At 47.8% G+C, this 12,850-nt stretch overlaps 1 protein-coding gene across 4 annotated transcripts in view; it reads left to right on the forward strand.

Annotated features, from left to right (window-relative positions):
• Positions 1-12,850, forward strand: part of LOC115156012 (neurabin-1) — a 35,675-nt gene that overhangs the window by 20,745 nt on the left and 2,080 nt on the right. The window contains exons 3-18 of one of the 4 annotated variants that reach the window (XM_029703193.1): positions 1,863-1,995; positions 2,159-2,279; positions 2,731-2,835; positions 3,154-3,286; positions 3,985-4,143; positions 4,255-4,308; positions 4,512-4,741; positions 6,186-6,282; positions 8,268-8,412; positions 9,134-9,279; positions 9,474-9,804; positions 9,986-10,037; positions 10,121-10,192; positions 10,450-10,549; positions 11,538-11,582; positions 12,091-12,207. In XM_029703193.1, coding sequence (XP_029559053.1) covers positions 1,863-1,995; positions 2,159-2,279; positions 2,731-2,835; positions 3,154-3,286; positions 3,985-4,143; positions 4,255-4,308; positions 4,512-4,741; positions 6,186-6,282; positions 8,268-8,412; positions 9,134-9,279; positions 9,474-9,804; positions 9,986-10,037; positions 10,121-10,192; positions 10,450-10,549; positions 11,538-11,582; positions 12,091-12,207 — 2,040 coding nt within the window. Of the gene's footprint in view, positions 1-1,862; positions 1,996-2,158; positions 2,280-2,730; positions 2,836-3,153; positions 3,287-3,984; positions 4,144-4,254; positions 4,309-4,511; positions 4,742-6,185; positions 6,283-8,267; positions 8,413-9,133; positions 9,280-9,473; positions 9,805-9,985; positions 10,038-10,120; positions 10,193-10,347; positions 10,550-11,537; positions 11,583-12,090; positions 12,208-12,850 lie in introns of all 4 variants that reach the window. The other 3 variants (XM_029703191.1, XM_029703192.1, XM_029703194.1) reach the window with 3 other exon arrangements.

Genomic DNA, 12,850 nt, shown 5'->3' on the forward strand with positions numbered 1-12,850 from the left:
AAGCGAAAATGTACCTTATTTACGTAAATATTCAGACCCTTTGCTATGAGTATCGTCACTGAGCTCCGGTGCATCCTGTTTCCATTGATCATCCTTGATATGTTTTTATAACTTGGAGTACACCTGTGGTAAATTCAGTTGATTGGACATGATTTGGAAAGGCACATACCTTTCTATATAACGTCCCACAGTTGACAGTGCATGTCAGAGCAAAAACAAAACAATGAGGTTGAAGGAATTGGCCTCCATCATTCTTAAATGGAAGAAGTTTGGAACCACCAAGATTCTTCCTAGAGCTGGCCGCCGGGCCAAACTGAGCAATCGGGGGAGAAGGGCCTTGGTCAGGGAGGTGACCAAGAACCCGATGGTCACTCTGACAGAGCTCCAGAGTTCCTCTGTGGAGATGGGAGAACCTTCCAGAAGGACAACCATCTCTGCAGCACTCCACCAATCAGGACTTTATGGTAGAGTGGCCAGATGGAACCCACTCCTCAGTAAAATGACAGCCCGCTTGGAGTTTACCAAAAGTCACCTAAGAACTTTCATACCACAAGAAACAATATTCTCTGGTCTGATGAAACCAAGATTGAACTCTTTGGCCTGAATGCCAAGTGTCACATCTGGAGGAAACCTGGCACCATTCCTACGGTGAAGCATGGTGGTGGCAGCATCATACTGTGGGAATGTTTTTCATCGGCAGGAACTGGGAGACTAGTCCAGATTGAGGCAAAGATGAACAGAGCAAAGTACAGAGATCCTTGATGAAAACCTTCTCCAGAGTGCTCAGGACCTCCGACTGGGGCGAAGGTTCGCCTTCCAACAGGACAACGACCCTAAGCACACAGCCAAGACAACGCAGGAGTGGCTTCAGGACAAGTCTCTGAATGTCCTTGAGTGGCCTAGCCAGAGCCCGGGCTTGAACCCGATCGAACATCTCTGGAGAGACCTGAAAATAGCTGTGCAGCGACGCTCCCCATCCAACCTGACAGAGCTTGAGAGAGCAGAGATGAATGGGAGATACACCCCAAATACAGGTGTGCCAAGCTTGTAGCGTCATACCCAAGAAGACTCGAGGCTGTAATCTCTGCCAAAGGTGCTTCAACAAAGTACTGATTAAAGGGTCTGAATACTTATGTAAATGTGATATTTCAGTTAATATTTGTTATTTTTTTTGCAAAATAGTTCAGTGGTTGTAAATTCTAATCCCATATGGGGCAGATGTTTTTTCTTAATAATTGTTTTTATCCTTTATATACAATATTCATCCCGTGCCCACACACTTCTAATTCTGAAAAGTGAAAGCATACCTGTGAGAGGGGTCACACCTGGTAGTAGTTGTAGGTTTTTATACAGTACCCAAGACCATTTTGTGCGTGTATTTGACCACTGGAAAAAGAGCTACTGGGTAAATACTGCAATGAGGGTTGGATCGAATTGAGCCACTAATCTTTATATTGAAAGTGATGATTGCACTTTTCTTCCCAACACAATACCGCAATAAATATGAGTCCATTGGAGGATTCAAACTTACACCGCAAGTGGCAATAGATGTCAGGAACTCTGCGCTTTACCACTGTGAGCTAACTAGCTGTCCAGAGCCGTATTTGTTCGTGATGCTCATAATTCTATTATCAGAGTGAGAAAGTGTTGGGATCAGGTACAACTATGTTTACCCACCGCCAAAATGAATATTTAAGAGCAATTCTCACCTGAATGCGTTTCTTCTTTGTTGTAAGGGGTCGGGCAAAGGCAGAAATTGGGGTTGAGAGTTAACCTTTTAAGTCCATTGCTTGTTGTTGGAGTGTGGGGACGCTGTGGTGAGCCTAGTTGTAAGCCCTCTTGTGCTTGTTTCCACACTGCAGGTGTTCAGCACCTACTCTAACGAGGAATACGACCGGCGCAACGATGAGGTGGACCCCGTGGCCGCGTCAGCTGAGTACGAGCTGGAGAAGAGGGTGGAGAAGATGGACGTATTCCCCGTGGAAATTGAAAAGGGTCCGTGTTCTCGTCTGTATTTCATCTTTCCTTTATTAATCCAAGTGTCTCTGAGTACCATCTGAGGTTTTCTTTTTACAAGGCCTCCCTGGCAAAGAGCAGCATTATCATCACAAGGGTCCCATCCATCCATTCTAACTCCACATCCTTGTTTGTCCCACAGGAGATAACGGCCTGGGCATCAGTATCATAGGGATGGGAGTGGGAGCTGACCAGGGCCTGGAGAAACTGGGAATCTTTGTGAAGACCATAACAGAGCGGGGAGCGGCTGAACGGGATGGCAGGTGATGCCCCACCCCCTGGGGGGAGCGCATTGCACTCTACAGTGCTTAACGGAAGCATTCCCATTTGAACCATGTTTTAACCTTGGCAGTTAAAATGTGTTGTACAGTAGACACCTGGAACTGTCTCTGGGTGCATTATAGAGCCATCACGATGATCCACAGCACTGTCGGGATGTGAAAGGGTACAAATGCTTCATTTCCCCATGGTCTTCAGACACCATTTCTAAGCAACTGGCTGTATTTATAACCCTGTAAGGCAGCGAAAGAAAATAGCTCCTTCTGCTTCCCAGGGAATCTGGCCTTATGTTGCGCTGCCAGCTGGAAGAATTTGTTCACCGAAAAAAAGGAAAAGAGTTAATACAACATGGTTACAGTGCATCCCTTGTCGATTACACGCCCTCTTTCCAACATCCGCGTTGCCTTACGATTACATGTTGTCCTTTCACACTAGGATCCAGGTGAATGACCAGATAGTGGAGGTGGATGGGATCAGTCTGGTGGGAGTGACTCAGCTGTTTGCTGCGACAGTCCTGAAGAACACTAAAGGAACGGTCAGGTGAGCTCAGTCCAGCTTCAGTAGTCCTTTTGAAATAAGTTGTTATGATCCTAGGTGTGACTAACCTCGGCCCCTGTGTTCTGAGATTATACGTCTGGCCGTCCGGTAGCCTACCAGTGAATGACCCCAAGTTCAATAAACAGGTTTAATCCGTTTTGCCTTACATTTACAATGACTCTTATCAGCATGAGTCAGCTATTATGATTGGAACTAAACTGGTATGCCAAGGCTTAGAGCAAAGGGAATGTCATCGACCAGCCAGGCGTCTGCTGGTTCTACCCCTCTTCACGCTGACCTACCACGGTCTCACACAAACAGCTTTCTGATTGGCCGGGAGAAGCCGGGGACACAGAGCGAGGTGGCGCGTCTGATCAGTGAGACTCTGGAGCAGGAGAAGAGCCAGCAGGAGCAGCAGCACCGAGACGACCCCTACGAACAGTCCACCGAGGAGGTGAGTCACCTGGGCGGCCTCACCCAACCCTGGCCCCTGGCCCTGTGGTTAGCCCAGTCCAGTCACACTCCAGCCGGGAAGGTAGCAGTGAATAAGCATGGTGTGTTGTTACCCTGGGGGGGTGGGGGGGGGGATGGTCTGGCTGCTGGAGCCTGCTGGAATTGTGCAATGTTTGCTTTTCAAAAGCACAAGCAACCACAAGCCTTTATTTATAGAGGAACTGAGTACAGAAAGGTAGGGCTCCTGGAAAAGCAAGGCAAAGCTTAAGCCTATTGGATCTTAAAAGGTCATATATATACATGTCCCGTTGTGGAACATATTTCATACGCATGCATCTACTTCAATACTGGGCTACTCGTGTACAAGGAGCTGTGCACTTGGTGGTGGGTGACAAAATGGGAAGATATTTGATTATTTCTGTGTAGGTATGCAAGTCAATGAGTTGTGTGTGGATTTATGCAGTGTTTTTCCCTGTGTTGCCTCATGTTTGGGGTTGGTTGTGTGATGGAACATGTTGACGCAGAGATGAGTTTCCTTCTGACACAGGGCTCCCGCTCGGCTCTCTGCGGGCTGTCACATATGATGTAGTGATTACCCATACCTCCCTGCTGGGTGCCGGGCCGCAGGGCGCCACGCGGGCGTGGCTAGGTGACTGGCCGTGTGATGTCATCGTGTGGTTGTGGTTGGTTATGTTTCAGGAGGAGCACTACGAGGAGGAAGACGGAGAGGAGGAAGATATGCTAGGGTCTAGTTTCTCCGGCGGAAGGACGGTGGAGGTGTTTGACCTGCCGGAGACAGAGGCCATGTTCATGCCCTTCAACATGGACTCCACGCAGATGGGCTTAAAATTCCAGGAGGTAATTCACCTGATTTAGTATTATCACAGGTTTATATTATGGTGGATGTGTAATTGTTTGTGTGAAATGTGCTTGTTTTTGTTACTTAAATGGTTTCTTTCTTCACCCTAGCTCCAGCTGAAACACAGCTTAGGAACAGCGGCAATAAACCAACTGAAGGAAAAGGTATGTACATCTGAAGAGCAAGCTACTCTTTCATAAACATGAGTACGCATGGAGCGCAATCTGTCGCCCGGCCGGTGACCAACCCGTAATTGTCGTCTGTCTGTCTCATCTGACTGACCGTAATGATTTGAATATGTTGATTGTACTTGTTGATGAGAAGCCCTTAGATTTAGGTACTAAAAATATATACAATACCTCTACAGTTAAGGGCGTCCGAGGAGGACAAAGCATCCAGGGAGACGAGAGTGGCTGAGTTGGAGCAGAAGATTGAGAGCAGCAATGAGAAAATGTTGAATCTGGAAGGGTACTGGCTAGAGGCCCAGGCTCTGTGTAAAACTGTCAACGAGCACCTGTCTGAGACCCAGAGCCAGTACGAGGCCCTGGACAAGAAATACAACAAGGCCAAGAAACTTCTCAAAGATTACCAGCAGAAGTGAGTTGAGTTCACTTAGGGTGAAGTTATTTAGAAGTGCATTATTGCATTCGAAGTCTTGACTTGTGTTGACCTGTGCTTCCCTCACTCTGATCAAGCTGAAGGCATTCTTCCACTTCCTCTATGCTGAGTCATGTTGTATAGAAAGTACAGTCCAGTGCATTTGGAAAGTATTCAGATCCCTTGACTTTTTCCACATTTTATTGCGTTACAGCCTTATTCTAAAATGGATTAAATCGTTTTTCCCCCCTCATCAATCTACACACAATACCCCGTAATGACAAAGCAAAAACAGGTTTGTATACATTTTTGCAAAAAAAATAAGATATCACATGTACAGAAGTATTCAGACCCTTTAATCAGTACTTTGCTGAAGCACCTTTGGCAGTGATTACAGCCTCGAGTCTTCTTGGGTATGACACTACAAGCTTGGCACACCTGTATTTGGGGAGTTTCTCCCATTCATCACTGCAAATCCTCTCAAGCTCTGTCAGGTTGGATGGGGAGCGTTGATGCACAGCTATTTTCAGGTCTTTCCAGAGATGTTCGATTGGGTTCAAGTCCGGGCTCTGGCAGGGCCACTCAAGGACATTCAGAGACTTGTCCCCAAGCCACTCCTGCATTGTCTTGGCTGTGTGCTTATGGTTGTTGTCCTGTTGGAAGTTGAACCTTCACCCCAATCTGAGGTCCTGAGCACTCTGGAGCAGGTTTGCATCAAGGGTCTCTCTGTACTTTTCTCCGTTCATCTTTCCCTTGATCCTGACTAGTCTCCCAGTCCCTGCTGCCACCACCGTGCTTCACCGTAGGGTAGGTTTCACCCAGGTTTCCTCCAGACGTGACACTTTGCATTCAGGCCAAAGAGTTCAATCTTGGTTTCATCAGACCAGAGAATATTGTTTCTCAAGGTCTGAGAATCCTTTAGGTGCCTTTTGGCAAACTCCAAGAGGGTTGTCCTTCTGGAAGGTTCTCCAATCTCCACAGAGGAATTCTGGAGCTCTGTCAGAGTGACCATCGGGTTCTTGGTCCCTGACCAAGGCCCTTCTCCCCCGATTGCTCAGTTTGGCTGGGCGGCCAGCTCTAGGAAGAGTCTTGGTGGTTCCAAACTTCTTCCATTTAAGAATGATGGAGGCCATTGTGTTCTTGGGGACCTTGACCTGAGCTCAATTTCAAGTCTCATAGCAAAGGGTCTGAATACTGTAAATAAGGTATATGTTTTTATTTTTATTACATTTGCAAACATTTCTAAAAACCTGTTTTCACTTTGTCATTATGGGGTATTGAGTGTAGATTGATGAGGAAAACATTAATTTAATCAATTTTAGAACAAGGCTGTAAAGTAGCAAAATGTAGAAAAAGGGAAGGGGTCTGAATACTTGCCGAATGCACTGTATGTCCACACGTCAGTGGAATGATTTTGAAGTCTAATGGTCTGATTCCTTTCCAGGGAGATTGACTTTGTGAAGAAGGAGGAGGAGCTGAAGAAAGTTCTAGATGAGAAGGACCGATGGTACAAGGAGCAGCTTGGAAGCCTGCAGGACAGGGTGAGAGGAACATGTTATTTCTTTTTAATTTCACCTTTATTTAACCAGGTAGGCTAGTTGAGAAAAAGTTCTCATTTACAAATTATGAGAAAGAGACTGGAATATTAGAACAGACCTAGTGGAGAAGGAGAGGGGGTTTAGACCTAGTGGAGAAGGAGAGAGAGGGTTCAGACCTAGTGGAGAAGGAGAGAGGGTTTAGACATAGTGGAGAAGGAGAGAGAGGGTTCAGACCTAGTGGAGAAGGAGAGAGGGTTCAGACCTAGTGGAGAAGGGGAGAGAGAGAGAGAGAGGGTTCAGACCTAGTGGAGAAGGAGAGGGAGAGAGAGAGGGGGTTCAGACCTAGTGGAGAAGGAGAGAGAGAGAGAGAGGGGGTTCAGACCTAGTGGAGAAGGGGAGAGAGAGAGAGAGAGGGTTCAGACCTAGTGGAGAAGGAGAGGGAGAGAGAGAGAGGGTTCAGACCTAGTGGAGAAGGAGAGGTTCAGACCTAGTGGAGAAGGAGAGAGGGTTCAGACCTAGTGGAGAAGGAGAGAGGGTTCAGACCTAGTGGAGAAGGAGAGAGAGGGTTCAGACCTAGTGGAGGAGAGAGAGAGAGGGTTCAGACCTAGTGGAGAAGGAGAGAGAGAGGGTTCAGCCCTAGTGGAGAAGGAGAGAGAGAGAGAGGGTTCAGCCCTAGTGGAGAAGGAGAGAGAGAGAGGGTTCAGCCCTAGTGGAGAAGGGGAGAGAGAGAGAGGGGGTTCAGACCTAATGGAGAAGGAGAGAGAGAGAGGGTTCAGACCTAGTGGAGAAGGAGAGAGAGAGAGGGTTCAGACCTAGTGGAGAAGGAGAGAGAGAGAGAGGGTTCAGACCTAGTGGAGAAGGAAAGAGAGAGAGGGTTCAGACCTAGTGGAGAAGGAGAGAGAGAGAGGGTTCAGCCCTAGTGGAGAAGGAGAGAGAGAGAGAGGGTTCAGCCCTAGTGGAGAAGGGGAGAGAGAGAGGGGGTTCAGACCTAGTGGAGAAGGGGAGAGAGAGAGAGGGTTCAGACCTAGTGGAGAAGGAGAGAGAGAGAGAGGGTTCAGACCTAGTGGAGAAGGAGAGAGAGAGAGGGTTCAGACCTAGTGGAGAAGGAGAGAGAGAGAGGGGGTTCAGACCTAATGGAGAAGGAGAGAGAGAGAGGGTTCAGACCTAGTGGAGAAGGAGAGAGAGAGAGGGTTCAGACCTAGTGGAGAAGGAGAGAGAGGGTTCAGACCTAGTGGAGAAGGAGAGAGAGAGAGGGTTCAGACCTAGTGGAGAAGGAAAGAGAGAGAGAGGGTTCAGCCCTAGTGGAGAAGGGGAGAGAGAGAGGGGGTTCAGACCTAATGGAGAAGGGGAGAGAGAGAGAGGGTTCAGACCTAGTGGAGAAGGAGAGAGAGAGAGGGTTCAGACCTAGTGGAGAAGGAGAGAGAGGGTTCAGACCTAGTGGAGAAGGAGAGAGAGAGAGGGTTCAGACCTAGTGGAGAAGGAGAGAGAGAGAGAGGGTTCAGACCTAGTGGAGAAGGAGAGAGAGAGAGGGTTCAGACCTAGTGGAGAAGGAGAGAGAGAGAGGGTTCAGACCTAGTGGAGAAGGAGAGAGAGAGAGGGTTCAGACCTAGTGGAGAAGGGGAGAGAGAGAGAGAGAGAGAGAGAGGGTTCAGACCTAGTGGAGAAGGGGAGAGAGAGAGAGAGACGGTTCAGACGTAGTGGAGAAGGAGAGAGGGTTCAGACCTAGTGGAGAAGGAGAGAGAGGGTTCAGACCTAGTGGAGAAGGAGAGAGAGAGAGGGTTCAGACCTAGTGGAGAAGGAGAGAGGGTTCAGACCTAGTGGAGAAGGAGAGAGTGTTCAGACCTAGTGGAGAAGGAGAGAGAGGGTTCAGACCTAGTGGAGAAGGAGAGAGAGAGAGGGTTCAGACCTAGTGGAGAAGGAGAGAGAGGGTTCAGACCTAGTGGAGAAGGAGAGAGGGTTGACGGTCCGTTCTGTGGTTCTCTCCTCAGATAGCCGTCCTGGAGGGCAGCGGTCCGTCTGCTGACCACGTGGAGACCCAGTCAGGTCAGGACTTTGCAGAGGAAAGGAGATGGAGCAGCCAGGGGAGTGAAGGCCCTGTCACCAACACACAGTCTGTGGACTCTCTACTGTTAGGTAAGTACGAGGCTAGGAGCCACCCTCCATTTACCACTAAAGGAGGGCGAGAGTCTCAAATGCCACCTTTTTTACTATACACTGAGTGCACAAAACATTAGGAACATGACAGGATGACCAGGTGAAATTCAGGTGAAAGCTGTGATCCCTTATTGATGTCACCAACTTGACACAACTGTGAGAGGCATTGGAGTCATCATGAGCCGGCATCCCTGTGGAACGCCTTCAACACCTTCTCGAATCCATGCACCAAAGAATTGAGGCAGTTCTGAAGGCAAAAGGGGGTGCAACTCAATATTAGAGGTGTTCCTAATGGTTTGTCCACTCAGTGAACCAGTGGGCCCTGACCAGATGTAGCTCACTAAATAGGGAATAGGGTGCAATTTGTGAAGCAGCCACAGTCTCTGAAAATCAGTGTCTGGGAATAGTGTACCCCGTGTAGTAGTGATGGAGCAAAAAAGTGACAGTCACTTATCGCAGTATTATTTTGGGATAGTGAGCCAACATGTTTTCACCACTTTTATTTCCCTGACTGATCAAAACTCGTTTTCTCATACTCTCGTCTCTCTGCACCAGACTCATAGTCAGCAATATGGTTGGTACATCAAATCGCAGTATTGAATCGTATCTGCAGTAACGTGATATCGTATCATGAGGTCCCTGACAATTCCCAGGCCTGCTGTCTATTGTACCGAGCTGTGTTTTTATCCCTCCTCCACAGATACAGACTGGAGCGAGCTGGTCCCTGAGACTGACCGCTTGGACACCAGTGCACACAAGGCCAAGGGCTTACTGGCCCCAAGGAGGAATCGTCCGTCTCGCAACAAACTGAAGGAGAACCTTGACGCGTCCCCTTGCCAGTCGCAGGTCAGCTCAGAATGTACTCTCAATCATTTTGGAAATAATATCAGGGTGAATAGTACTAGGTAATTCATAGATACATCCTTCCTCATCTCCTTCTATTGACTGCATGTTCAATACCAATGTTCATGTGTCAGTCCCATCACTGGGACACGGTTTGTCTCTTTTGTCATCACTGCTGACTGTGTTTTTCCCTCCAGGAGTACAAGGAAGAGGGGGAGGATGCAGAGGAGGACTATGCCAGGAGGAGAAGGTCCATCCAGGAGAGCCTGTCCCTGCCAGTGCCCATCTGTTACCCTGGGAACGGCCAGAAGGACGAGATCACCGAGGCTGGGGAGAGATCCAGGAGCAAGCTGGAGCTCTCCAGCAGTTCCTCCCTGCCCCCGTCCCAGAGAAACAGCGCCGAGAGTGGGAGCAGTCCTTCTCTGTCGCCGCCTAAAGATACCTCTTCGCTCTCGCCACACTCCCCCTCAGGGCTCCTGCGCAGTGTCAAGAAAAGGGAGTCCAAGGGGAAGGGCAAGGAGCTCAAAGGTACTGTCCCACATCCAGAGATCAGTCTGCTAACCACAGCGTTCTCCTCACACAGTACATTTACAAAACAAGATGTTGCTGCTATCACCGCTGACTGTCCCCATATTGATGTCTCTTACTGGCTCTCTGCTTGCAGCAGTTGATGTAATTATGTTCTTTTGAAAATGTGACTCTGTTACAGATGAGACAAATGAGAGTTCTTCAGCAGGAAAACCCAAAAAGACCATTTTTGGGTAAGTGCCTGAGAGAATGATTTTGTTTTCAATGTGACAGTCCTGTCAGTCCTGTGTTATCTATAGCTTTTGAAAACCAACAGTGGCCTTCGGAAGTCTGGTGGCAAAGGGAAGAAAAATGACAAGGAGGCGATGCGAGCATCTCTGGACAGCAGGTATGTCATGTCACTATGCCTACTGTGTCACCACATCCTGGCTATGTCATCACCGTACACTCACAGCTCTGCTATCTGAGGAACTTAATGCTATTGAAGAGACAACATGTAATTTGGAGACTTAGCTTATTTTTCTTAATTTTCTTAATGCCCAGGGGTTCTGCCGAGCTCCTGGAGGAATCTGGAGGGAACCTGTCCCCCTCTGAGTCCATGACCTCTATACCCACCTGTATGCCCTTCTCCTGGTTCGGGGACAGAGACCGAGACAGGGACAAGGAGCCTTCGTCCTCCAGCAGCAGCCTACCGTACGCAGCCACTGAAACCAGCAGCGAGCAGAGCCAGGACCGCAAAAACAAGGTAAGCACGCGCACACAGCTGACCCCATCAAAAGACGGAAAGAAAAAGCACTCATAATCTAGACACATATGTTTAGTCATTTCAGGATCACCGGTAACAAACAAAAGCAGAAGACGTTTGCATTAAGGAGAGATTGTATTAAGCAATTTTAATTAGTATGCCAAATCCAGCCGGGACTCAAAAGGACATTTCATTAGCTACTACTAAAGCCATGGATTTAAAGAGTTGGGCCAGTATGATTCATTTTACATGACACTACAACATTCTATGGCAGCCATGTTAGCACCACATTAACATTACATGGGGGATGATTAAACAATGCTATGCAACTGAGTATTCAGAAAGTTGGCCTAACTCTCTAAATAAATGGCTCTGGTTACTACAAAGTGAAATGAAATGCCTTCCCTGTGTCACTGAACTGACCCCTCTCTGTCATTTCTGGACCAATTCATGGTATGTTTGCCAGTAATAAGTCAGTGATTCATTGGTCAGTAGTCCACAGTTCAAGGTTTCTGCTCTGCATGGAAATGAATAGAGAATCCAGTCAAGAGATGTGCAGCAGCCAGCCGGCCGGCCGGTGTCGTGTTTCCCAGCGAGGGATGATGACATTGCAGTTCAAACGTAGCCTCGTTATTAATCAGAGAGAGAGGAGGAGGAGGAGGAGGAGGAGGATTCACTGGCATTTCAATGGCTTAACAACCACAGAATTATCCCCATTTTTAAATGCATCTACTCAAACAGGCCTGACTAATTCACAACCAGGCTGCCTGGGGTGTAGATGGAGGCCAACAGCACCAGGGCTATGGGGAGATAGTGGACAGTGTGTGGGCAGTGTTGGCCACAAACAGGGTCTCCCCCTGGTTCGGCTGGCTGGGATTCTACTTTGTGTCCCATGGTCCTGTGCCAGCTAGAGCAGTGTGATCCACAGTGTAAAGTCGGGAGAACGTCTTGACAAGCTCTCTCACTAACCGTCCTTCTTTCAAAACAGACAAATCTCTCCTGGTCCTCTTTATTCAGTCGCTCGTTAGATTTGGTACAGTATGATTTCCTTTTTATCCCCCCCCCCCAAATCTTAGAGGAGCTGGTAGACTAGAACTAACCCTTCATCTAGTGTTGTGATTGTTCATGTCGCATCTAGATCATACTAATTATACCCCCAGACTTGATTTGTGTCGTCGTAGTGGAATTGGGTTTGTGGTAGTGTGTCGGGCATTCTGAATCTAACATTTCACATTCATATCACCCATGATTTGATCATTAGTATTAAGTGTCGTAGTAGAAGTAGTTTGTTTGTTTGTTTCGTGACTTTCACGTTATCCTATCCTAGGAATCAATCGATCCTTCACAAGCTTGCAAGCACACCACTTTTTCTTCAGAGAAATGTACTTTTGTAGTTCTCAACCTTTTAGTTCCATGTTTTACGGTACTACTGTGGATCCCCTTCCTCCCTAGAGCTTTACTCCCCAGAGTAAAGAACTGTTGTTTACCCACCCATGTGTTTGTCTAGTTAATGCGTTCCTCCTTGTTTCCACTTGTTCCAGAGTTTGTCAGTCATAGATGATTCAAACCCTGGCAGCCCCAGTTCAGACATCGCAGGCTTAGTTGCAGAGCCCAATCTGCCTGGGCGCTCGCATACTTTAGTCTTCTCGTCCAGTGAGGTGAGTGCTCTCTCTCTTTGTTCCACGTCCACAAAAGCCCGTGCGGGATGGTGCTGCTCAGATGTCTCTGAGACGGGACAGTCTCGAAGCATGCTTTTTGCCCCCTTGTGGCTGCGATGATGGAATTGTGAATGGCCGCTGGAGAAGGAGGTTGCATGTGTGGTGTTAAAACACGTTTCTGTCTTCAGCTTTGGGTCCTTGATGTGCACTATCTGAACTAGCAGAAGAGGCTCCTTAGACCCTAGAACGATCTGTGCTGCTCCTGTGTCTGTTTAGCGGAAAGGAACATTCCTTTGTATATGGTGTTGGATTGTGTGTATGCTTGTGTTTTGTGGCTGTATGGCTTATCTTGTTGGTGTTTCAGTTGATAAGTGATTGTTTTATATACTCAGATAAACGTTAAGACCAAAGCTCTGCCTACCATACTCAAACAAGCCAGGTATGCCAGGTAGAACAAAACAAACACGCTCCCTCTGCATGTCGTGGCCTCTTCCACTTAACAGCGTTGTAACAAACTCTGAATTGACCAGTGCACGTCTTTTCTTATGGGATTTCAGACACTTTGCACCGTGCCATGATATTTTGATATTGTGCTTACATGTTGTCATGTAACTGACATTGATTCGCTATTTAATCCGTTGTT

The sequence above is a fragment of the Salmo trutta genome, chromosome 20, assembly GCF_901001165.1.
Source record: "Salmo trutta chromosome 20, fSalTru1.1, whole genome shotgun sequence".
NCBI classification, from domain to species: Eukaryota; Metazoa; Chordata; class Actinopteri; order Salmoniformes; family Salmonidae; genus Salmo; species Salmo trutta.